This window comes from Pygocentrus nattereri, chromosome 3 (assembly GCF_015220715.1).
Source record: "Pygocentrus nattereri isolate fPygNat1 chromosome 3, fPygNat1.pri, whole genome shotgun sequence".
NCBI lineage: Eukaryota > Metazoa > Chordata > Actinopteri > Characiformes > Serrasalmidae > Pygocentrus > Pygocentrus nattereri.
In genome coordinates this window covers 13,612,423-13,638,033 of record NC_051213.1, presented here as the reverse complement: position 1 = coordinate 13,638,033, position 25,611 = coordinate 13,612,423, and the positions used below count along the sequence as shown (strand labels likewise).

The following is a 25,611-nucleotide window of genomic DNA, read 5'->3' as shown; positions in this document are numbered from 1 at the left end:
TTTTTGTCATTTGACTTTTCGTTTTAATAAATAAATTCAAAACAGCATGGCAACAGTGCACATGTTGAAAAGGCACTTGAAAATAAAGGGCTCGTCAAGCTAGCATTTGATGCATCTCCGGTACTGTAATACTGTCTCTCCAAACATCAGTATTTTCTAGTTGTCTTGCTAGATCTCGCACAAACAGTTCTTAATTATTTTACACCATTAATTGTGTACATTATGTTGGTACTTTAAAATTGAACCATTAAATATCAGAATGATAGAAAGTTAAACTACATGATCGTACCATGAAATTATTTTCCACAAATCCAATCATTTTGTTACAAAAAATGGCACCAGTGGTTTCAAACCAATTTGCCGCTCAGCTAACGTCTACCTTTAAATGCATAGGTCTTTTTACAGTCCATCTGACTATGTATGACCTCACAGCATATACAACATATTCTGTCAAATATTATATATATATGGGCGGAAGTGTTGGCAGCCCTGAAATTTTTATAGTATTTTTTTAAATTGAAATCTTTTGATTTGTAGTATTTCTCCCAGAAGATTATTGCAGTTACACATTTTCTTATACACATGTTTATTTCCTTTGTGTGTATTGGAACAACACTAAAAAGCAGAGAAAAAAGGCAAATTTGACATAATTTCACACAAAACTCCGAAAATGGGCTGGACATTATTGGCACCTTTTCAAAATTGTGGGTAAACAACTCTGTTTCAAGCATGTGATGCTCGTTTAAACTGACCTGTGGCAAGTAACAGATGTGGGCAATATAAAAATCACACCTGAAACCAGATAAAAGGGAGAGAAGTTGACTCAGTCTTTGCATTGTGTGTCTGTGTCTGCCACACTAAGTATGGAGAACAGAAAGAGGAGAACTGTCTGAGGACTTGAGAACCAAAATTGTGGAAAAATATCAACAATCTCAAGGTTACAAGTCCATCTCCAGAGATCTTGATGTTCCTTTGTCCACAGTGCGCAACATAATCAAGAAGTTTACAACCCATGGCACTGTAGCTAAGCTCCCTGGACATGGACAGAAGAAAAAAAATTTATACAAAGTTGCAACACAAGATAGTCCGGATGGTGGATAAGCAGCCCAATCAAGTTCCAAAGAAATTCAAGCTGTCCTGCAGGCACAGGGTGCATCAGTGTCACCGCAAACTATCCGTCAAGTTAATTCAATTTGAATGAAACGAAACGCTATGGCAGGAGACCCAGGAGGACCCCACTGCTGACACAGAGACATAACAAAGCTAGACTGCAGTTTGCCAAAATGTACGTGAGTAAGCCAAAATCCTTCTGGGAAAATGTCTTGTGGACAGATTAGACCAAGACAGCGCTTTTTGGTAAAGCACATCATTCTGCTGTTTACTGAAAATGGAATGAGGCCTACAAAGAAAACAACACAGTATCTACAGTCAAATATGGTGGAGGTTCAAAGATGTTTTGGGGTATTTTTGCTGCCTCTGGCACTGGGTGCCTTGACTGTGTGCAAGGCATCATGAAATCTGAAGATTACCGAAGGATTTTTGGTCACAACGTAGGGCCCAGTGTCAGAAAGCTGGCTTTGCGTCCTAGGTCGTGGGTCTTCCAGCAGGACAATGACCCCAAACATACTTCAAAAAGCACCCAGAAATGGATGGAAACAAAGCACTGGAGAGTTCTGAAGTGGCCACCAATGAGTCTGGATCTAAATCCCACTGAACACCTGTGGAGAGATCTTAAAATTGCTGTTGGGAGAAGGCACCCTTCAAATATGAGAGACCTGGAGCAGTTTGCAAAAGAGTGGTCCAAAATTCCAGTTGAGAGGTGCAAGAAGCTTGTTGATAGTTATAGGAAGCGAGTGATTTCAGTTGTGCAACCAAATATTAAGTTTAGGTGCCAATAATTTTGTCCAGCCCATTTTTGGAGTTTTGTATGTATAAATTTTGGCTTTTTTTTCAGTTTTTTTTGTGTTGTTCCAATACACACAAAGAAAATAAACACGTATAACAAAACGTGTAATGGCAATAATTTTCTGGGAGAAATACAAATTTCAGGGATGCCAACACTTTTGGCCATGACTGTGTGGGTGTGTATATGTATGTACAATTAGCCAGTTTGGGGCTCACAGTAATGAATATGAGTGTAGGATTTCCTATGAAGGACGATCAGTACATGTTATTAGCGGCTTTTTATGGCCACTAATGATATGAAGACATGCTGTGAGTGAGGTCACTCTCTCAGTGATTAGATAACCAGATAATTGCATAATTGCTCAAAATGAACTATTCAAAGTACAGAACAAAGGGAAAAGAATGACCACAGGACAAATGTGCCATTATGAATCAATATTTCCAGTAGAACTGGTGAAGCTGCTGTAGCTTAAGTTCTAAAATAAAAATGTTTGATAGCGTTGTAGGACACCTGTGATTCATGGACGCATGTATCTATGAATTCATTGGCTTATAATAAGATAACAATAAGAATAAGCGGTTCCCTGATTGTCAGCTGTGTCGTCATTAATGAGATGTTATATTCAGATCATTAATGGCATGTTACGTATCAGTGTCATATTCATACACCCAGTCTAATGCAGAACAATGACAAATCAGGATTTATACAGCCGTCTGCACAGAAATGCAGAATGACCAAAGCAGATAATCATTAGCCGTCTTCATAAAACGCTGTGTGATACTTCATGTGCCACTTTATGAGTGTCTTTTGCCTCGCAACATTAAACAAAATGTTCACTGCATCATTGTGAAAGGCATAAATGTCTGTCCTGTGTAAAAGAAAGGATATAACAGTACTCAAAAAATACAGATGCAAATAAAAAGTCTATACAAACTGTACACATTTTTGCAATGAGTTGATAGGAGGCACATAATTGTTGTGTCCTAATGCAGTGCTACAATATAAAATGCACATTTCTACAAAATAAAATGAAAGGTTTAAATGGAAGGACATAATATTTCAAAGTCAAATTAAGAACATTGTTATGAACACATTGGACGCATCCATTATTTGCCTTCATATTTGGGATTGACCACAGTTGTAACAGCACTCTTGTAGATTGGATTTTCCCCCTGTAAAGAGAAGACACAATTAGATGAAAGAGACAAACAGGACAGCTTTGTTGTTTATTTGTGAAAGTGTTAGTTTGCACAAAAAAGCTAAAGCTCATACTCATTTTTTTAATGCATGAATTACAGTAATTACAGTAATCAGGCAATTAGAACACCAGTGCATTACTGCATGCTTCAGTGGGATATATAACGGATAAAACCACAAACACACGCAATTTAATGAACTATTTGGCAACCTATTTGTGAAAAGGTCAGAGACCACCCTTCATTTATTTCTAGTCAAAACAGCCATTAAGTCAAAGTTCTTCATTTAACAGAAGATTACACAGGATCTTCAACAATGAGAGATAGCATCATTTAGTATTTGTTGAATCCACCCTTTACCTTTATTCAGCTTCCATTCTTTTTGGGAGACTTTTTTACTTTTAACACTTAAGTTCAGTCTCAGAAGTTAGTTGCATTTCCTACCTATCTAAGCAAATCAGTATGTAAGGCTGTGTTCAGACTTCAGACAAAATGGATTTGATCTGAAATCAGATCTTTTGAGAAGACTGCTTGCACTGGCATTTGCAAGTAATCAGATCAAATGTGTGTTCAGACATCGCTCACCTATCTGCTTGGGTCACTGTGGGGACGACGTGGGTGTCAGTACCTATGAAGGTACACTGGTGATGCTGATCTCAAATGCAGATGCAGGAGAGAAGGATGGGCATCACCTCACCCTCCAAACTCTTCAAAATTCTCTGGCATAAGCCTGAATCTTTGGCGCTCTTCTTGAAACCCAACACTTATGTCACTCTGGATTTGACGTCGTAATTTGCAGCATTGTGAGTGATGCAAAATACTTTAAAATTCGATTTGTGTTGCCAGAGCATCGAGACTTACATGCATCTGTAATAATAATCAGATTGGGATCGTGTTTCAAACCTGCTCTAAATGGTTCAGAAAATCAAAAATCTATCTGGATTACAATTAAGGGTGGTCTCTGACTTTTGCACAGTACTGTGTATACTATTTCAAAATAGCATTCAAAATAAAGTTTATGGGGATAAAGTGGAATCTAAAGTGAACCACACTGAACATGTGTTTTAGTTGTAGGTTTTGTTTCCCTACAATTGCATACTTACCTCCAAAAGAAAAACTATGAATTAGTGTTACATAATACTTAAAAAAAAAGAAAAAAAGAACCACACACACATCTTCACACAGGGCAAAAAGAGCATGCAGAGGCGAGTGGGAAGGAATACACACTTAAAGAGCAGCAGTTTTACGTCCATAGTTTGGATTCTGGAACTTATTAATAGGACTCTTGTAAATTGGATTCTCTTGCTAAGAAGGGAAAAAACAGGCACAGAAAGAAGCTGAAGAAAAGTTGAAAGAGGAAGTGATGGAAACATGAAACATAATACAAAGAAAGGACAATGATAATGAAGAGAGAGAAAAAAGAAGGAAGATTAACAGAAAAAAGAAAACGGCTACTAAATGTTTGAAATTTATCACAAAAAGGGGAATTCTCCATTTCTGCATAATCCAGTGGCTGTTTTTCAGAGTGATGTGAATGTGAAATGGTACACTGCAGGGACACATAGCAAGTCACATATACCTTAAAAAATTCTCAAAACTAGAGATGCATCTACACTGGTACTGGTATTGGGCCTATACTGCACTTATTTACTCATACTCATAAAATATACCAACATCCCACACCAACTGATACCATGTTACACAAGCTGACTGTTCATTGACGCACTAATGAATAAATGACTCAGTCTGACAGTGAATTAGACTCTGCTGTGCTGGGTGATTTTGGCCTGTTTTTGAACACACACAAACACAACCACTTCCCCAATATGGGTGGACACAGGTAAGCAAAACAAAGACAATCATGGGCTGGAGGTTAGGGAACCAGCCTTGCGATCGGAAGAACACCGGTTTGCACCTAACCCTCAACTGCTCCCCGGGCGCAGTGCCGGTTTGATCCCCTGAGCCGACGGTTTGACTGAGGTGCACTTGAGCAAGGCACCTAACCCCCAACTGCTCCCTGGTCAGTGCGGATAAGGCTTCTCACCACACCAGGCAAGTGTGCTCACTGCCCCCTAGTGTGCGTGCCTTCACTAGTCTGTATGTGGTGTTTCACTGCACGAATGGGTCGAATGCAGAGGTGAAATGTCCCTGTTGTGGGATTAATAAGGGTCACTTAATCTTAAAAAACTATTTCCTACCAAACTCTGTATATGCCTTTACTCTTACTCTGTTTACCTGTATAGAGCTGTGAGGTATAAACATGCTGTGTTTATATGGCTGTAGAAAGACATATAACACACATATAATCTTACTCAGTACCTGTCCCTGGTTTTCGTTTCAGTGCCAACAAGTTAGTGCCAAAAGCTGCTGTAGCCCAGTTTCTCTTGTCAACGCTGTTTGTAGGGGTTTCACAAAGCATGTCAATCAGACTAAGTGTTTTCATTTTCATACATTGTGAACATAAAAAATGTAGGCATTGTCTATACATGATAGTCCACTCCAACGTTCAGTATGAGTCACCGAAGACCAGATTTCTAAAACTGCTTTACATTTGCTGCACTATGTATACCTGGGTTTAGGGAACCTCCACCTATAGCTCAACCAACCAAAAGTACTCCAACAAAATGTAAAACTTAAAATGTGAGCTCTTTGCATTTCATTGGTTTCCTGCGATCACTGTGCTAAAGAGACTCTTTATGAAAGATAGATGAGGAGCAGGGACCAAAACTATGAAACATACTTTACTTACAGCTGTACAGAAGTGATTTTCTGATGTGGAACAAAACCCACTGCTTCATTAAATATCAGCTAGATTTTAAGGATTTGTCTGTTAATATACATTGTACTCATTTACACTAACAGCTACTTAATTCTAAGTAGATATGTATCGGTATTGGTATTGGCAGGTTTTTAAAAATATGTACTTGTCCTCATCCTAAAAAAATTGCATGCTCACTCAAAACTACTGTAAAACAATGTATCAGGTAACATTCATAACAATTTCATATAATGACCTTCTGTGATGTACACTGAATCCTCTCAATAAATTAGAAATGATTGGTTAACAGTTTGCATGAAAATACAGGTTTTAAATTCTCCTACTGCTCTCTGTGACTAAGAAACAGAGCTAAATGGACACACCTACTAATATACATTTTCCCACACTAAATTTTTATTATTATATTATTTATCAAGTCATTATCCTTGTTTAACTTTTTATAAATTTAATAGGCTGTGCATGGTTTGTTACTGTTTAGTCCATTTTTATTGTTTGGCTTCTGTTTAGACTCAATCGTCGCATTAATCGACAGACTAAATCACTTATATAATCAGCAGTGACAGCCCTCATGATATGTGATACAAACACAATGTATAATGTCCATAATTGTTCCAATAAGGTCATAGCTGGTTTACAAGGTGATGGAACCCAGAGCACTTGCTCCAACATTCATCACTAGCTGAACAGAGACTTCGAAGATGTTTTTAATCACAGACACTCATAGTGTGGGTTATCTGTAGCTGACATCAGGACATTAATGAGAGGGCTGAGCTTCAACGCCCAGCCCGAATGACCCAGCTTCATATGAGGATCCTACATGCTGAAAGTAGATGTCTGTATTCGAGAGCTCAAAAGCTCATGAACGTTTATCTGTGAAAAAAGCCATAACTTATAAGTATCATAACTTGGCCTGTTTCATCCAATCATAGTCCAAGCCTGAAATTCTGGCTTTTCATTTATTTTGTGACTGCTTAGTTTTTCATTGCTCCAATGTGTCTTTAATGTGGGACTCTTTAATGTGCAACCTTTCATTTCTGAACCACAGAGGGCAGCACTGAGGCACCCAGCTTGCCAGACCAGCCTAAACAGACCACACCTAGGAGAAAGCCTCAAATCTAAAATGTCTCTCTGCTGCTCTACAGCTGCTAGAATCCTTCATCTAATCCTTACACCCACTCGCTTGAATACTATGCCTATGAATAAAATCTCAATGAACCAAATGACATCTGGATGGGTTTAAAGATCATGGTGGAGGAACAAAAGGGCATCTGTCACTGTCTTAGCCTGCTTTTGGCTGTAGCAACAGTGCCCAATTCTGTCTCTAGAAGATACATCCTGGATGTAATACACTGTATCAAGCCTTATGACCTAACTCTTAAAAAACTCCAACTCCATTCCATAAATCTTGTGTGAAAACTGACGGATGAAGAATTATCTTACCGTGTCCCATTTGGCGTTCATTTTCTCTTTCTCAAACTTAGCAAACTCGCGGCGGTCATGAATGATCATGAGCAGCTTCCAGATTAACAGCAGGGCCAGACCAATCAGCACAATTCCAGCAACCACTCCCGCCACAATGGGGATGATGTCAGGACCAGCCGGGCATTCTGGGATACAGGAGTATGGGAAAATATGTTTATTATCTCCTGTAGTTCTCTGAGTGTCTTACATGTTTGTAACCCATTGGACATGCCTGTTTGTAATATTAGGTGACTTATTTACCAAGATGGGATGCAAAAGTTTAAACACCTCCAGTCAAATGACATGTTTTGTTGATTATCTAAGTGAAAATAAGCATTCTTTACAGGGAACTGAAATAAGGCATTTTTCTGCTAATTTTGCTGCACAATTTGTGTGCCTAGTCTAGACATACTGGAGAAAAATAAAACATAAAATATAATATGCCATAACTTTTACACAGGTCACTGTTTTATGCTAAATTCAACAAATAAACACTAATAATAATCACATACATACACACATACACAGAGTATATTATTCCTTTATTAACCTCTTGTAATAATAAAAACTTAAAAATATTGAACAAAATCTAAAAATCTAATCTATTTTTCCAGTTCTTTAACATGAGAAATGACTATAATGTATAGTAGCGTATGTCAATCTTTTTCTTTCTGAATTTACCTAAAGTCTCCACGACATGGACCTCTGTGTAGTTGTTGACGGCGTAGGTGTAGTAGAACCAGCAGTCATTGGCATCTCTCTCCTTGCAGTGCATGAGAGGGAAGGCCTGCACTGGCTGGGGCAGCTTGTCCCTGTCTTTCACCTTGACTAGAGTGAAGTAGTTGCAGTCTTGCTCACAAGTGTCCTTCTTCTCTCCTGTACCGAAAGCTCGGCACTGGACGCATGCTCTGTGAGAAGACAAACTGCACGTTACCCACATGACTGAAATGAACTCGCATGGTATTCTGTGCTGTATGAGTGGAGAATCTATGGTCAACAGCATAAATATTCTTAAAATGATTAAACCTTCTTCTTCATGTTTACCTAAATGGTCAAGCATGCTTACTTGTGTTCAGTGCAGACCCCAGGGCAGGTGGGGCAGATCTCACAGGTGGGTCCTTGGAATTTGGGGTCGGTGCACCTGCAGGTACCGCACTCACAAAGGCCTCTGCCATTACAGATCTGATTATTGGAGGCCAGACAGGTGGAGGTGTCTAAAGAGCAGTCACATGCACTTCCTGTGTAGTTGGCATCACAGATGCACACTCTGCATTCACAGCGGCCGTGGCCTGGACAAAGAGAGAAACAGGGAAGGAGATGAGGTACAGTGACAATATGCTGCTCCTTGATATTGTTTTATTTGTTTCCACAAAGTCGACGATGTATTAATGGTTTTATACACCAAAAGCAGTCATAGTTAATTTTTCCATTGCCATTTATTAACCTCTGTTTATCTCTTAGAATAGTTTTATTGTTGTGCTTTTAAGACTGACATATGGAACTGGCCTTTGCTCTGACTGATTGCTCTGTATGTTGCCTCTTTCAAAAAGCAGTCCAAGCTGATATGTAAAGAAGAAACTGTTAAGCCCAGTCTGAAATCCTCATGGTCTAAAGTCTTTTAGAAGGCTGCAGTGATACATGTGCTTCCTGTCAGCCAGGAACACAACTCTTTTGAAGCATTCCTTCCCACATCTGCTCTAATATTTCTCCTACAGACTGTCTGCAGTAACAACACTCAGTCACTTCAACATCAATCAGTGGGCTAAACTCATACAGGCTGCATGTAGATGTAAAAACGCTTAATACGAAGTGGGACCTATGATTCTTTTAATCCGTCCTATTCCCAAAGCTGAGTTTACCCTATATGATTTACCCTGACCTTAGCTCAGATGTGCAAGGTAAAGAATAGGAAGGCAGGAAACATAACTGTAGTTTTAAATGTCAGGTGATGTGATATATTTTGCTGTAGCTATCGTTTATGAGATCTGGGTTAAACACACTCATGTCGGTACAAAAAGCGGTCTCTATGGTGTACTGTTCATTTTAAGACATTATTACACCATGGTGTCTGAAAAACAACTTCATTCTCAGAAAAAAACACGAGGAAAAAATGTCTCAGCTCTTGTTCGTCATTCACTTCAGTTTAAATTACAGGATGAAATGGTAAAGCAAAAGAATATGTAATGTACAAAAGTCTGTAACAGAACTGTAAGTTCCATCACTGCGCAAGCAACAACACAGCCCCAGTCAGACGTCAGAGAATGTTTAGTACCTCCACAGAGCTTGTTGTTGGAGCGGTCGCAGTTGAAGTTGTCACACTCGCAGTACTTGCCGCTGTAGTACTCCTCAGGGTTGTCCCTCTTCTTACACTCACACTTTCCGCACACACACTCTCCGTTGTTGCTGCAGAGGTCTGTGCCATTGTCCTTGCGACAGTTTCTATCCAAGTCCTCACTAGACACCTCGTCCTTCCTACACTCACACTCTCGGCCAATACGACCCTTATTGCACCTGAGAGGAAGAAAAGAGAAGAATACAACTTCCGCACTGTGCAAATACTAAAGGCTACTGTACTTAAAATGGTATACTGGTGATAGAAATAGTAAAGTTTCTTTTTTAAAATCATTATTTAAATGGCTAAAAAGCAAACTCTACAGCCTGGTACATATGCATGTATTAACACAGATTTAGCAGCATCAAGTACCCTTCAGAGATAAATAAAGTTTTATTGAATTGAGCTGAAAACCTTTTTTGTCATAGTTATCAAGACTGCAGTTCAAGGATGTGTCCAGAATTGTTAAACCAACACACATCAATGTTGGGGTCAAAACTAATAAAGGATATGAATTCTAAGTGAAAGAATTCCTTCGTCAGCTAATGTCTACAGAGTAATAAATATCCATGATAGCTGGAGAGCTTAAAACAGCTTACTAACAAGAACATATTTAGATCAACACACACACACACATGCCGGCAGGGGGGTATGCAGCATCAGCACTGTCCGTAGCACTACTGTAGATGTTTTCCACAACCATTTTCTCACCGCCAAGCACTTGCTCTGTTAAATGCCAACGGTTTCTGTTCGGGGACATGGAAACTGTTCCACTGAAAGTGGCTGGGACATACTGCCTTCAGTGTAATGTTACTTCCCCTTTGTATGACAATTACACTCCTTTATACCTCCTAAATGCACAAACTCATATGTCTTCTGCTCTTCGTCAGCTGGGGAACCATAGAAATTGAAATAAGGTTGTTTTTGCTTTGAGCCTAAAACACTTAGGTAAGCTGTAAGATCTAACATCTGTACCTCACTAATGCTCCTGTGGCTGGATGAAATCAAATTATCCATCATTATTCCATCATCTAGTGTAAAGCCTTCACAGAAGAGTAGAGGCTGTTACTGCAGCAAATGGGCCACAAACACCCTATTAATACCCTTGATTTCAGGTGAAAATGTTGAATTGTCTACAAATTATTATGCATACCTTGTTAATGTTAATGTAATGTAACAAGAATGTACTCTGATGAGGTTCTGATATGACAGTAATTATACATAATAGAGCGAAAGACTGAATGTTAGCTGAAGGTTACCTGCAGGCTCCACACTCGAACGTGCCATTGCCATTATGGCAGAGGTCCTTCCTGACAATGCCTTCCTTCTGGCACTCACAGTCACAGATGAAGCTCAGTCTGATCTCCACCTCCTCAGTGAAGCCCAGTGGTCTGATCTTTAAAGTTTCGGTCTTGCCTTGTTTGGGGCAGCCCAGAGCAGTGATGTTTATGCTGAAGTAGACCTGGTGCCAGAAAAGATGGAAATGCAGTGAGAACAATTAGCATGCTTTAGTCTTTTGCTTTTCAATTAATGTCAATTATTTAGGCTCAATAACAAGGAAAACAATTCACATAAATGAACAAAAGTATCTTCACGTTTCTGCAACACACATTACACATTTGTAAATTACATTACCGTCACAGCTCCCAACCCACAATCTACACCGTCAGTGTAGTAAAGCAATAAACCTTGATGTCATATGTTAAGTCATTTTAGCACAGTCAGGGGAAGTTGTTAGGCAAAGAGTGAGAAGTGAACTGCATTAACTGGTGCATTAATACAGAATTTAAATCTGTATTTATATTTTGAAGTAGCTTTGAACATAGCTCAACCAATCAGATTTTAGAGCCAGAATGATCTGTTTTACAATCCAAACATGGGAGCTAATGTAGAACAGTAAAATCCAGTATCTCAAAAACTGATTTGATCATTTCTGAAAACGTGTTTAATGCTCTATCAGAGTCTTACCTCATCTCCTATGGAAATGTTGGAGCATTTACGTCCGTCCTCTCCAACACTGACAACTCCATTTTTACAGTGGGACTGGTATGTGATGGTCACTCCTTCGGGCAGCTTACTGTTCTCCAAAATGACCTCTGAGGATAGAGACTGAAATAGAGATATAGATTGAGAGAAAGAATGAAAGCGAGAGAAAGACAGAGAGTTCCTTTAAAGTTTTAATACTTTAAATGTGAATAATTAAAGAATAATTCAGAACTGTAATGAAAGCTGATATGCTCACATTGTAGGCATCAATGATAAGATTTATCACATTGCTGGAGTTCGCAGACAGTGTTCCCACTGCAGATTTTGGAATGAGGTTTTTCAATTCCTGTGGAAGAAGGAAAAAAAAGAACACAGAAAAATGCGTTTGGGTGTAAGCCACAGAGCACAGACAAATATAAAACATTGCAGACTAGAACAGACTAAAAGCGGGTTTGTTTTATAACAGACCCATTTACGTTCCAGCCAGAAATTCTAAACGGTGATTTTGGAATGTGAAGAAGGCCAAGTCTGGAGCTAGAAATTATTTTCAGTGTTACAGCTTTCCAAATTCAGAGCGATGACCTCAATGAGAATTCCATTCTGCCTTGAGATTCAAATGGGTGATATGCACAATATCACAGTGTTTATTATGAGAGATTTGTTCAATTCTACCACGAGAGACAGGAGAAGAGAATGCTACAGAGCTTTGATTATGTTCTGCTCAAACTGAGAACACAGGCTCCTGGCCAACAGGATATTTTCATAGACTTCAAAAGGCTGAGATTTTTCCCAACTTGATGGAGAAAAAGATTTCCACTTGGAGGAAAAGCAAACTCCATAGCGAACATGAAAGAAATGTTGAATGCAGATAAAAAATAAACAGTTCTTTGTGAAAACCTACTTTATAAACAGGCTGAAATTCCTCTGTAACAGCAAAGATGGTCTGGATGTTATTGTCACTCAGTTTTTGCACCAGATGGGCAATGGAGGGGTAGTCCTGTCAAACACACACACACAAAAAAAAAAAACAAACCTAAGTCTCGAGTAAACAAACACTCATTTGAACTTGTAAAAGTGATGTGCTGAAAACAGGTGATCAGTTCATGCTTTACATACATAATGGTGGCTCATGGTGTACATGTCGTTCTCCAGGTGGCATTTTCCATCATTAGGAAGGACAATTCCACCCAGTTTTCCATCTCCAGCAAAGTGGAAACCAGCATCCGTAGAAAACACCAGTAATCGAGTGACATTTCTCCAGCCAATATGTTCCTGAAAAACACACCCAGAAAGAGAGAGAGAGAGAGAGAGAGAGAGAGAGGGAGGAAGTAAGAAAGACACACAGCCAAAGAAAATAAACTTTGACTGCTACACCACTACACAACCTTTCTATTCAACAAATTCTTACAGAGAGACCAAATACATTCTCCTCTTTGGGAAAACACCCCATTTTCCTAATTGTGCTTTAAGTTATTTCTGTAGGAACTGAGCTGAGAAATCCTACAAGCTTTATTTGTACATTTAATGCAGCTCAAAGTTCTTCAAAGACGAATGTGCATCACAAATGACTGTGAACTTTCAAGTGATACCACATTTGTGTGTGTGTAAGTAGACAGAAAGTTTATGATTTGGATTTGTTGAAAAGTTATTGTTTTATGTACTCTTTTGTTAAAAAAACATCCTTTACATTTTTGTCATGCTTTTGCCATCGACAGTTATTGATATTGAAATAAACTTTAAATACTGTTGAAAATCAAATGTAAATGTATGTCTTGTAATCTAATCCCAAAATGACAATAATAACTCAAATTCTATGTTACGAGTTGAGCTCTCCTCACTCACCCCGCAGACGGCCACTTGCATGATGGCATCAAACCCCCCTTCTGGAGAGTCCAGGTTGCCAGAGATCTGCTGCTGACCCACCAGAGTGTTGAACCGCTGCCCGTTGCTAGTGAGCTTCAGCACGTTCTTGTAGCTGAAGGGGCTCGTGCAGTTCTGGTCTCCAGTGCAGGGGTTCAACAGCTTAGCAGGAGTAGTGCTGATATAGGGCATGACCGTCTTCTCCACAAAGGAGCCAAAACCTGACATACAAATGAACACATGGTTGAATTCAAGAGCTTTAAATGGTAAATATCTGGCACATACATACTCAGCAAAATCTTTAAATTAGTAGAATTACTAATTGCTTTTTTGCAACAGGTCAGTAGCAAGCCTGAATTTAAAAAGCCGTAGTCTTTCAGATGTAAAGATGGGAAGGGGTTCACCACTCTGTGGAAGACTGTGCAGACAAATAGTGCAACAATTCAGTAATAACATTTTTCAATGTACAATAGCAAAGAAATTTCATTTCATTGTCCACAGTGCATAATGTCATTAAAAGATTCAGAGAATCTGGAAAAATCTCTGTATCTGAGAGACAACCTGAGTCCTAAATGAGTTGTAGAAGAAACCTTGACATAAGTGCATTACATGACATATTCCTCTTATTGCTACAGAAATCCATGTGATCAAAACTTTTCAATGTTTATTTTTCATTCATACGAAGTAGAAATCACACCAAAAGCACTTGGAAGCGAAAACAATTAGTGATGCACCAATCCTAGACAGTATAGGTTGAATGAAATTGAAAGGATTAGGTATTGGTCAGCCATGACAAATCAATAGTCATTGTTTTATAAACACTCTAAAATATAATAATACAAAAATTGCCCAGTCTGAAATGAATGTCGCTCCATTTAGAGCATTAGCCTCTGCTGTATATTTATATCTATTTGCATCATGATCAATATGCACAGTGTAATAGTTTTGCTTGCAGTTGCAATTAAAAAAAACCTTTTCTAAGATCATTGCTTAGGGTTAGGATCAGAACATCTGACAACAGAAAATATTATGCCTAACTTATAGGGCTGTATAGAACATTTCTACTTTCTAGCGACAGCCAACAGAAACTGCAGAAAAGTGACACTGCTCTGCTGTCAACATAAGAGGGCACACTTCCAGGAGGGGGGCGATGAGTAAAATGAGTCAATAATATACTTTAGCAACATTTGAAATATGGAGTTATGCATTCCCTGTTTGAGTGGAGTGATCGGCGATCTGTCCTCCTGTGACCAAGTGTGAGTGACGGGATAAGTGGCGTAACTGTATTTTTTTTAACAAGTGAACTCACTTTTATCTTACCATCCTAACAAGCTTTAGCTCCAATAAATCACAACTGCTCCTCACAACTACAGCTGTGTGTTACAGTGCTTGAACAATCATATTTAAGTACTAGTGAATTCCCAAGTAAAGAAGGTGAAAGAAAGAAGTGCATTCATGCAAGTTACATCCCTGATTTGAACAAAAGTAATCTGAGGAAGCTGTGAGGCATTGGAGAGTGAGAAAACACTAGCTTCCCAGGCCAGCTGTTTTTAGCAGCTGGACAATTTGAAGCAGTCCTTTGTCACTCGCATAGCACGGCGAATTGATGTTACTGTAGATCAAACAAGACAAAAAAGTGCTGATTTCAGTTTAAACATACCTAAAAAGAGGACTCTAAAAATGATCTTTCTTAAATTATGACTATTACAAAACCTGTGGCCTTGCTTTTCCAGATGGTAAAAACAGCCAACCAGAAACTTTCTCCCACTGTCCCATGATAGATTTGTGAAATGTTCCACTGTTTGGTGAGTGTTTGTCATGTTCTGACCATAAAGGGTAGCTTAAAACAGCAACTGACCACTCAGGAGCAAAAATCTCCCTTCAAACTTGCAGGAAATAATGATCTGACATTTATCGTGACGTATCGATATCGACTGATATAAATTTTTTATCGTGATAACATCTTTGGCCATATCGCCCAACTCTACTGACTTACTGTTTGTGATATTACTTTGTTACTATGAAACATGACTGTCTTAACACAGGCATGTCAAACTGGGGACCTTCGGGGCAAAGTGCTGAGGAGACTAGCGTTCACCCTCTTCTAATGCTCTGAATTCAGTTCATTAAGGCCTTACTCATTAGCTCAAGAGCTGAATCTGGCATGTTTAATGAGGCAGTGTGCAGAAGATGCAATACAGTGCATCCGGAAAGTATTCACAGCGCTTCACTTTTTCCACATTTTGTTTTGTTACAGCCTTATTCCAAATTGAATTAAATTAATCTTTTTCCTCTAAATTCTACACAAAATACCCCATTGTGACCATGTGAAAAACGTTTTCTCGAGAGTTTTGAAAATTTATTAAAATTAAAAAACAAAGAAATCATATTTACATAAGTATTCACAGCCTTTGCTTAATACTTTGTAGAACCACCTTTGGCAGCAACTACAGCCTCAAGTCTTTTTGAATATGATGCCACAAGCTTGGCACACCTATCTTTAGGCAGTTTTGCCCATTCTTCTTTGCAGTACCTCTGAAGCTCCATCAGGTTGGATGGGAGACGTCTGTGCACAGCCATTTTCAGATCTCTCCAGAGATGTTCAATCGGATTCAAGTCTGGGCTCTGGCTGGGCCACTCCAGGACATTCACAGAGTGGTCCTGAAGCCACTGCTTTGAGATCTTGGCTGTGTGCTTCGGATCGTTGTCCTGCTGAAAAATGAACCGTCGCCCCAGTCTGAGGTCAAGAGCGCTCTGGAGCAGGTTTTTATCCAGGATGTCTCTGTACATTGCGGCATTCATCTTTCCCTCTATCCTGACTAGTCTGCCAGTTCCTGCTGCTGAGAAACATCCCCATAGCATGATGCTGCCACCACCATGCTTGACTGTAGGGATGGTATTGGCCTCGTGATGAGCAGTGCCTGGTTTCCTCCAAACATGACGCCTGGCATTCACACCAAAGAGTTCAATCTTTGTCTCATCAGACCAGAGAATTTTGTTTCTCATGGTCTGAGAGTCCTTCAGGTGCCTTTTTGCAAATTCCAGACGGGCTGCCTTGTGCCTTTTACTAAGGAGTGGCTTTCGCCTGGCCACTCTGCCATACAGGCCTGATTGGTGGATTGCTGCAGAGATGGTTGTCCTTCTGCAAGGTTCTCCTCTCTCCACGGAGGAACGCTGGAGCTCTGACAGAGTGATCATTGGGTTCTTGGTCACCTCCCTGACCAAGGCCCTTCTCCCCCGATCGCTCAATTTAGACGGCCGGCCAGCTCTAGGAAGAGTCCTGGTGGTTCCGAACTTCTTCCATTTACGAATGATGGAGGCCACTGTGCTCATTGGGACCTTCAACGCAGCAGTAATTTTTCTGTATCCTTCCCCAGATTTGTGCCTCGAGACAATTTTGTCTCGGAGGTCTACAGACAATTCCTTTGACTTCATGCTTGGTGTTTGCGCTCTGACATGCAGTCAACTGTGGGACCTTATATAGACAGGTGTGTGCCTTTCCAAATCATGTCCAATCAACCACAGGTGGACTCCATTTAAGCTGTAGAAACATCTCAAGGATGATCAGTGGAAACAGGATGCACCTGAGCTCAATTTTGAGCTTCATGGCAAAGGCTGTGAATACTTATGTAAATATGATTTCTTTGTTTTTTAATTTTAATAAATTTTCAAAACTCTCGAGAAAACGTTTTTCACATGGTCACAATGGGGTATTTTGTGTAGAATTTAGAGGAAAAAGATTAATTTAATTCAATTTGGAATAAGGCTGTAACAAAACAAAATGTGGAAAAAGTGAAGCGCTGTGAATACTTTCCAGATGCACTGTATTTTGGCACGCCTTAACATATTGCTGATACTAAACTACTGTTCATTATTGGCCAAAACCAATTCACCAAACCAAGTTCAGAGTTGGAATTAGTGTCAAGGAAAAGAAGTTAGATCGATGCATCGGACAACCCACCAATTCTGAAGTCAGAGGTGATCTTGGACATCTCCAGCATCAGGCTGGTACCCAAGTTCTTGACATTTTCCAGATCGTCTTTCATGGAGTAGGACAGGTCCATAAGGTAGTACAGGTCTATAGGATAGTCCTCTGCTCTTTTGAACTTAAGGTCTATCGTCTGTGGTTCTCCTGCAGGAATAGAAATATAATGTTATTCATTTACAAATCTTTTTTCAGGCTTACATTTACTAACCTGATCAGCTTTAGCACTGCATCATTTAAATGGGATTCAGTTGCAGGATTTCAAATTTATGCTGTAACACCTAACTCAGATTTCAAACACATGTTTTAACTGTACCAGATCTGAGGCTGAGTGAAAGTTTCTGTGGCTGGATCTGGGTGATATCCTCAGGTTTGAGTTTCTCTCCTCCTTTCTTGCGGTTGGTGACAGGTTTGTTTCTGAGAGTCTTCTGACTACCTCGAGGGTTCTCGATCTTGGCTGCCACACATCCTCTCTTCCGTAGAGACTCCATGTCATCACAGCGGGCTGATGTGGGTTCACCTTGCTTCAGGAACTTCTGCAAGATGAGGACATTACAAGGAAGATGAGTTGGGCCTCATGCAACAGACTGAGCAGCAAGCAGAAACAAGACACTAATTGTCACAGTTTTTTAAACAGCACATAATAATTTTGTGGCCATTCTATTATTATCAGCATCATCTTATTTGATGATGCTCTGTATATTGATATACTGACTTATGAGTTTGTATCTCAACATTTGATGTAGTATGGTAACACACAGTTTCCAAATATACAATTCACTCGTCCTCCTGTAAATCATATGTGGAAACTAAGCTCAAAAGTGGCTCCTTTCAAATTCATTGTTTTTGTGATGTCACCAAAACCAACACATTTGTATGTGACCTGCTAAATAAGACTATACTAGTTTAGCATTGCCTATTCATATTGATATTTTAAGGAGTGTTTTCGCCCAGACTGCTCTTTAGATAAGGCTAAATATAGGGCAGCCAGTCAGAAGCAAGGCTATTTATGTATTTAACTCTTAAAAGCACAGTAGCAAAACCTGTTAAAGTTGAAAGAAATAAAAGGAGATTTAAAGGGAGAAAAGAGGTACAATTCTGGTACATAAACATGAAGAAAAAAGTAAAATATAAAAAATAGTATATGACAACTTGAAAAGCTGCTAGTAATAATAATAATAATAACAATTATTGTTATTATTATTGTTATTGTTATTATTATTGTTATCATTATTATTAGTATTATTGTGTAGTTCATGTTGCCCAAATTTATAGGCGATGTTTTGAGTATCACAACCAGTGAACTTCCTCATGTGCAGTACTTTACCAGTATATCTGCCCTCAGGTTTGTAATAGCATTGCTGCATATCTCATGTCAGAATCTGACTCATTACATCTGGTAAAGCGGTTAGTTGACTCAACAGCATTGAGCAGAATTTATATGGAGTGTTGCAGATTAATGGAACAGGAGTAGCTGCGCTTGGGTTTCTCAATCCCACACTAAACCACACAGAACTGGAAAGGGCTGCTGGGACATTCCACAGCACCTAACACCTCAAGAATGGAGGAATGTAGTCAAAGCAGATACATTTATGATATTTGTTATTTGTGCAAATGTCAAGACATGGAAAGTTCCATCTTTAGTCTGCATTGGGGCTGTGTTAAGTAATCATAAATAGACAAAATAGAAAAATGGATCAAGGCATGTTGCATAACTAAAAACAGAAGTAGGCGCCATTATGAAGCCTGAACTTTGTCTGTACGTCCATAAGTCACTTTAGATTGCTTAACAACTGTGCAAACATTTAGACACCAAAAATGGCTGATTCACTCCAATTTTGGTACAATTGTGTACTTTTTCCCCCCATAATTAAAAATGTCCTAATATGGCACCTGAGCTGCATATGAAATTCACATTCTTACATTCTTTTTGGTGTGTTTACTGAGAGCTTGAAGCAGGATGGGAGTGATTTTATGAGAGGGTGTAGATATGTGATTAATATTTGGCAAAAAGAAACAGTAATCCAAATTCAACACACAAGTGGTGGAAACACAAATATCACAAGTAGGCTGCATGAATGACTTCTATGTGTTTTTTCGCTTTTTTCATGTACTACAAATTAATGTGACTAATTGAAGACATATATTTATACACAGTTTTCAGTCCAGTGTTCTGAAAACACCAGCAGCTTCATTGTTTGATTTGCAAATTTTCTACTTTAGTTTTTTCTTTTTTTTGTCTATTTCTTTTTCTCGGTTGTAACGTTGGGGAGCGAGGAGGCAGACGCATATGCTGAGATAAGCGACTTTTATTATGTGCAAATCCAGGGTCATGGTCATGACAATTCAGGTTCAGGTAGCCAATACGAAAAGCAGGAGGGACAGACATGACAAAGCACACAGAAATCCAATCTATACAAACAACACATCAGAACAGGCTTACAAACAATTCAAACATCAAACAAACATCAAACAAAGACCAGCACTAGACTAAGGAAAACACAGGGCTTAAATTCAGGAGGGCAAATGATGGTCAGGTGGAAAATAGGTGGTAACAATCAGGGGTGGAGTCAGACAACAAGGGGGCTGGACTTAACAAAAACAAATGCACAATAACAAAAAGCACATGGACAGGACTGGGAGGGGCCAATCGTGACATCAGTAAGCTCTTGACAGACACACATCCTTTCATACTCATAGTGTTGAGCTGTCTTCTCACAGTGGAAAGACAGACAAACATTTGTGGAGCTTCACAAATATGAAGCAAGAGTGGAGCTTTTTTCTCAGCTGATTGTACTGATGGTGAGAGTTTTGGTGGTCTGACACTTCCTGCACAATTGTTCGGAGTCCTTTTTTCTCTACATATTTTGAGCTCCAGTTTTTCAACTCCTGATTTTTCCACTCGTTTTTCTTTGACTCCCCTTTCATTGTGGGAGTGGATAATCTTCTATCTAATCGTCTCAAAAAATTCCTGAAAAACAAATAACGTAATGACTGTTCTGACTAGATATCAAATAAGTAAATACTGGCCTCTGAGTTTGGCCAAAGTCTGTACAGGAAAGTCTGTTTACTTGGTGGTTGTTTTTGCAACAGTGCCAGAAAGTTATATCCAGCTATTACAAGACCAGACTCCTCGCTCCCTAAATGGGGAGAGACCAAAAAATTCAAAACAAAGCGTCTACTTACAGTTGATAAAACATCTGACAAAAACTTCATAAATAGTTTGTAGCTTCTTCTTCTTCTTTTGGCTGCTCCCTTTAGGGGTCGCCACAGCGGATCATCAACCTCCATCTTGCCCTATCCATTGCCTCCTCTACTTTCACACCAACCATCTCCATGTCCACCTTAACTACATCCATAAACCTTCTCTGAGGTCTACCTCTTCTCCTTCTACATAAATAATTTGTAGCACTTGGCTCAAATAACACAAAAATGTGATTTACAAGTTGTTCTGGCTAATGTGATTATGCAGAATTCCATAACAAGGGGGGCTTTTCCTGCTAGCACCACAATGTAGTTCCCCTCGGGGTAACCTGCAAGACCGGCTCTTATCACTAAAGCGTAAGACTTTTTCTTTATATGTCAAGAGTTATGAGCTTTCTCATTTATAACACCTCTGCTTTTGCACAGTGTTGTAGCTCAAAATCACAATAGTTCCAGTTTCAAAAGATAAAAAGAACAAATTATTGAACATGTGGCCTGTGTATTGAACGTTACTCCCAACTGACCTTTTGTTTGTCTCCTTTTTCACGATAACAAAAACAGAAAGACTCAAATAAACTGATGGCTGTCTCTACTCACTGTGTCTGTGCACCATCCACACTTAGCCCCCACTTGTATGCAGTCCCCGCAGGATTCCGCATTAGCCTTGATGCACTCATTCCCCTCTGTGGACAAGAGAAGCAACAGAAACTCATCATGCAAGACAAAAAAAACAAGTTGGCAATCAGAGCTGCCTCTCTCGCGTCATTTCATTTGAAACTCTATGGTCATCAGTAATTGGAGCCAGAGATGGACTGTTTTCCATTCCGTATTACGCTCCAATTCATCTTAGGTGGAGTTACTTCTGCATAATGACATCAGAGCATTACACTGAAAGATGGACTCGCTTTGCAGATATGAAATGATTATATTAAATTACAATTTACTCATTTTGACAGAACTAGGCTGAATTAGATGAGACAGCACGACTTCAGGAAAAAGCTCTCCAGAGTTCATAACTTCAAATTAATGTTGAAATGCAAAATGAAAGAGATCATCTTACCTGGCTGAGCGCTGCTGTAGCATAAAACTCCTAACAATGTTGATAGGAAAAGTAGTTTAAGTTCCATCTGCAATTGGAGAGACAAAGAAGAAAACCTTATAAAAATAAAACATTATAAAAAGCATCAAGCTTAGCTCCAATATTCACACTAAAGTAGCAAAAATGCACAATACCTAGCACTGATTTATAACCTGCTCAGTATTTGTAGGGTTTAGTGGCAAAATGCATTATAAACCATGATTTATATTAGTGGAAGAGGGCTGTACACATACAAAATATTAATGCCATATTATGATTAATATTAGCTTCATTAGAGGAATGAAAAAGTGTTTTCCAATACAAGTCAACTTGTCACAAATGAACACACTGCGTTTTGGAATGAAACTCTTCAAGCTCGTAGAGAGAGCACTCAAATAGCTTTGGCACCCCAAATGACAGACTGTTTCCAGGTCATCTATGAGCCCTGTGATGTATGGATATAAGCAGAGGTCTTAAACTTCCGCCAAGCAGCAGCGCTTTTCTATTCTGAGTCCCTGCGGTGCAGAGGAACCGGAGTGGCTAATTTCACTTCTGCCGTTTCTCACATAGCATTCCGGGCCAAAGAGTATCCAGCAGTCACTGGTTGTCAGGCAGTTTCCTAGTAGCTTCCTCTTTCCTCTGCCAGAAATAGTCACTTTCCTTTAGCACAGCGGTGTCACAAGAATGGCTGAATTTCTTTTCTTTGCAAATTAATTTGACAAATTAAGAACAGTAATTACATTGTTATTATTTACAGATTAATAGCAATTACTGAACATCATAGAAGTTTAAAGTAGGGAAGTAACTACATTTGTAATTCATCTACTGAAAATCAATCAAGTAAATGGGTATTTTTTAAAAGGCCAGGCAATAAAAACAGACACAACTTACAGTCTATTGAAGTACCTTAGAGAGGCTTACAGAGATTCTTCAATGAAGCTTTTAAAAAGACTTCATAAAAATATCGTCACTGTTGGAGTTTTACCTTCAGGACGGTAACTTTACAGGAGAAAGAAAACACATTCTTAACTTATCATAAAAGTTAGTAAGTCAACATTCACATATTGTTAAGGGGAGCAGGTCTTTTCAAACTATGTAAAAATAAATAAATACACAAATAAATAAATAACAGCAAGATTTTTTTGTTTTGTTTTTGGTGAAATTCTCCAGTAACAAAATGTGAAGTGTGCATTACCTTCGCACAATTAACACAGAAACACTGCAAATTCATGAAGAGGAGATAATCACAACAGCCCTATTTTGCCCATTAAATGGCCAAGATCAAGTTATTACTGAATAATAAGCCTTAGGATTTAACACATTTGGGATTTTAAAAGGTGTGTCCGTCCAAAGTCTCTACTTTTGAAACACTGATAAGTGAATTTAAGCACTGCTCAATGTTCTCTATAAGCTACAGCTCAAAATCACAGTATTTCATTTATTACAACAAAATCAACCCCACGTAGCAGGACATCTGAACACGTCCCACTGCCATAAATAATTCAGGTCCACTTGGGTCAGAGACATCTGTTTACCGTTTATATCCTCTGTTATTCCCCTCCCCCAACACAAAAATACAACTGCCAGCCATCCCTCAGAGGACTCGGATATTCAGGCTGCCTGACAGTTCAATACACAAACGGCTCTTCTTCCAGGTAAAGCATTATCGATTCCTTGGCGAGAACTCAGGCCTACAAGTCACTTGGAATATTATGCTCATGCTCATCATATCAGTTTTAAGATGCAGCACCACAGGATGATGCATAGCCCTGGATAGAAGTCTAGGTCTTGTGTTTTTCGTTCACCTTTTATATCTGCATGAAACTGAATGTTACCATTACTTAAAACTGTAGGAGAGCGAAATCAAGCATTTACATCTATTGAACCTCGCATTCAAGTTCTGTATCGTGAGAGATGCATTTCACATGCCATCAACATAACATTTCACAACACATTCAACTGAAACGACTGCCAATGTAGCAATGAATGCCTGCTATAAATGCACACCACACAATGGGAGGAGAGGACCACATTAAAATGACAAAAGGACAGTGGCTAAACGCTGGTAGGCTTGTGGTACCTCAAAATTACACGGTATGTCTGAAAGCACAGGCAGGGCAAAAATGGCAGCTAGAGCTTGGCTGGCAACACAGGAACCCCGAGTGTGAGAGGGCTGTGCTGGGTCAAACTGAGAACACACGCCTCCTTTACTCAGCACAATGCATGTGGTTCACATTAAGACTCAATGAGTAGAGGTGAGGCAGCTTTAGAGGAATTCCACCCTATTACGCACCGTAATCAGACACAAGAGAGTTACTGTTTTTAACACAGCCGCCACAGAATGAGGCTTTTGCTTCAAACCTATAGGAAACACAACTGTACTTCACTAACAGAAACGTGGCTCTATGAAATAAGTGTAGATTCTAACGTTCCAACCAAAACCATACATTTATGTTTATACATAGAAGAAGAGATATTATAATTATATTCGATTTAATGTAAATAATATATAATTGTTGTTGGAAGAAAACCTTGTATTTCCAAAATGGTAACTTTACAGGAGAAGGAAAAAACCTACTTTACTTTTAATGTAAGTCAATGGAACCAGACATTTTCCCAGGTGATTTGGGCCGGTTCATTTGGTCCATTGATCAAGAAATTCATGTACAATGTAAAGAGCAATAGGAATTTTCAAATTATGTAAAAAACTGAAAAATGACATAAATGGAGATACAAGGTTTTCGTCCGACAACATGAATTCATTGTTTGATTTGAGATGATATATTGATGTCTCAATTTGATACATTTTTTAAGTACAGCAGTAACAAGGAGTGGCTGAAAATGTGTTAATGTTTTCATTTTCAGTTTACTAGAGCATTCAATCATACTTGAAAAAATGATTATATTTGAAACTAAAGTGATTTAAAGTGTCCTGATCTAATGCTCCAGACTCAGGTTAATATGTCAGCCCCAATCTAACACACTAGCCAAGCTCCCATACTAGTCATGATACAGTATAACATGGTATGATACAATACTATATGATATGAGATAAAGCAGCAAAATGACTATTTTCATAATTTATTAACTGCTCCATTATCCATCCATCCATCCATCCATCCATCCATTTTCTAAGCCGCTTCTCCGTCAGGGTCGCGGGGGGATGCTGGAGCCTATCCCAGCAGTCTTCGGGCGGAAGGCAGGATATACCCTGGACAGGTCGCCAGTCCATCGCAGGGCAGACAGACAGTCACTCACACACTCACACCTAGGGGCAATGTAGCATGTCCAATTGGCCTGACTGCATGTCTTTGGACTGTCGGAGGAAACCGGAGAACCCGGTGGAAACCCATGCAGACACGGGGAGAGCATGCAGACTCCACACAGAGAGGACCCTGGCCGCCCGGCCGGGGAATCGAACCCAGGCCCTCCTCGCTGTAAGGCGACAGCGCTACCCACCACGCCACTGTGCCGCCCCCTGCTCCATTATGACTCTGATTAATCAGCTAGTTGCAGAATAAAAGTCTGCAGATGAAGTACATCAATAATGTTTCATAGCACATTTGAAAATACAAATGAAAAATGCAAGGACTATTTATTTCTTTATAATCAGAATCAGAACCCTTTATTGATCCCAGGGGGAAATTGCAGTTGTTACAGTTGCAACCATTTATGTAAAAGAATAAACACTTTAATAATTTAAAACAAAGATAAGCAACATGTACACGAGATTTAAGTCCTTATGAATACAGTAAAGTGGCGGTGACTGTGATAATAAATATGAAACATCTAGTATAAAGCAGTTCAAATTGTACCTCTGAGTT

The 25,611-nt window shown here is 39.2% G+C and overlaps 1 protein-coding gene across 1 annotated transcript in view; it reads right to left on the bottom strand.

Moving 5' to 3' along the window:
- Positions 1–25,611, bottom strand: part of itgb1a (integrin, beta 1a) — a 43,216-nt gene continuing 17,605 nt past the window's right edge. Inside the window, exons 2-16 of the mRNA XM_017704347.2 lie at positions 21,770–21,836; positions 21,307–21,392; positions 17,822–18,041; positions 17,482–17,652; positions 13,503–13,741; positions 12,777–12,932; positions 12,562–12,657; positions 11,917–12,006; positions 11,643–11,783; positions 10,934–11,136; positions 9,615–9,853; positions 8,409–8,631; positions 8,024–8,250; positions 7,322–7,488; positions 1–3,078 (exon numbers count right to left, since the gene is read on the bottom strand). Coding sequence (XP_017559836.1) covers positions 3,013–3,078; positions 7,322–7,488; positions 8,024–8,250; positions 8,409–8,631; positions 9,615–9,853; positions 10,934–11,136; positions 11,643–11,783; positions 11,917–12,006; positions 12,562–12,657; positions 12,777–12,932; positions 13,503–13,741; positions 17,482–17,652; positions 17,822–18,041; positions 21,307–21,392; positions 21,770–21,836 — 2,391 coding nt within the window. The 3' untranslated portion in view covers positions 1–3,012. The remainder of the gene's footprint in view (positions 3,079–7,321; positions 7,489–8,023; positions 8,251–8,408; positions 8,632–9,614; positions 9,854–10,933; positions 11,137–11,642; positions 11,784–11,916; positions 12,007–12,561; positions 12,658–12,776; positions 12,933–13,502; positions 13,742–17,481; positions 17,653–17,821; positions 18,042–21,306; positions 21,393–21,769; positions 21,837–25,611) is intronic.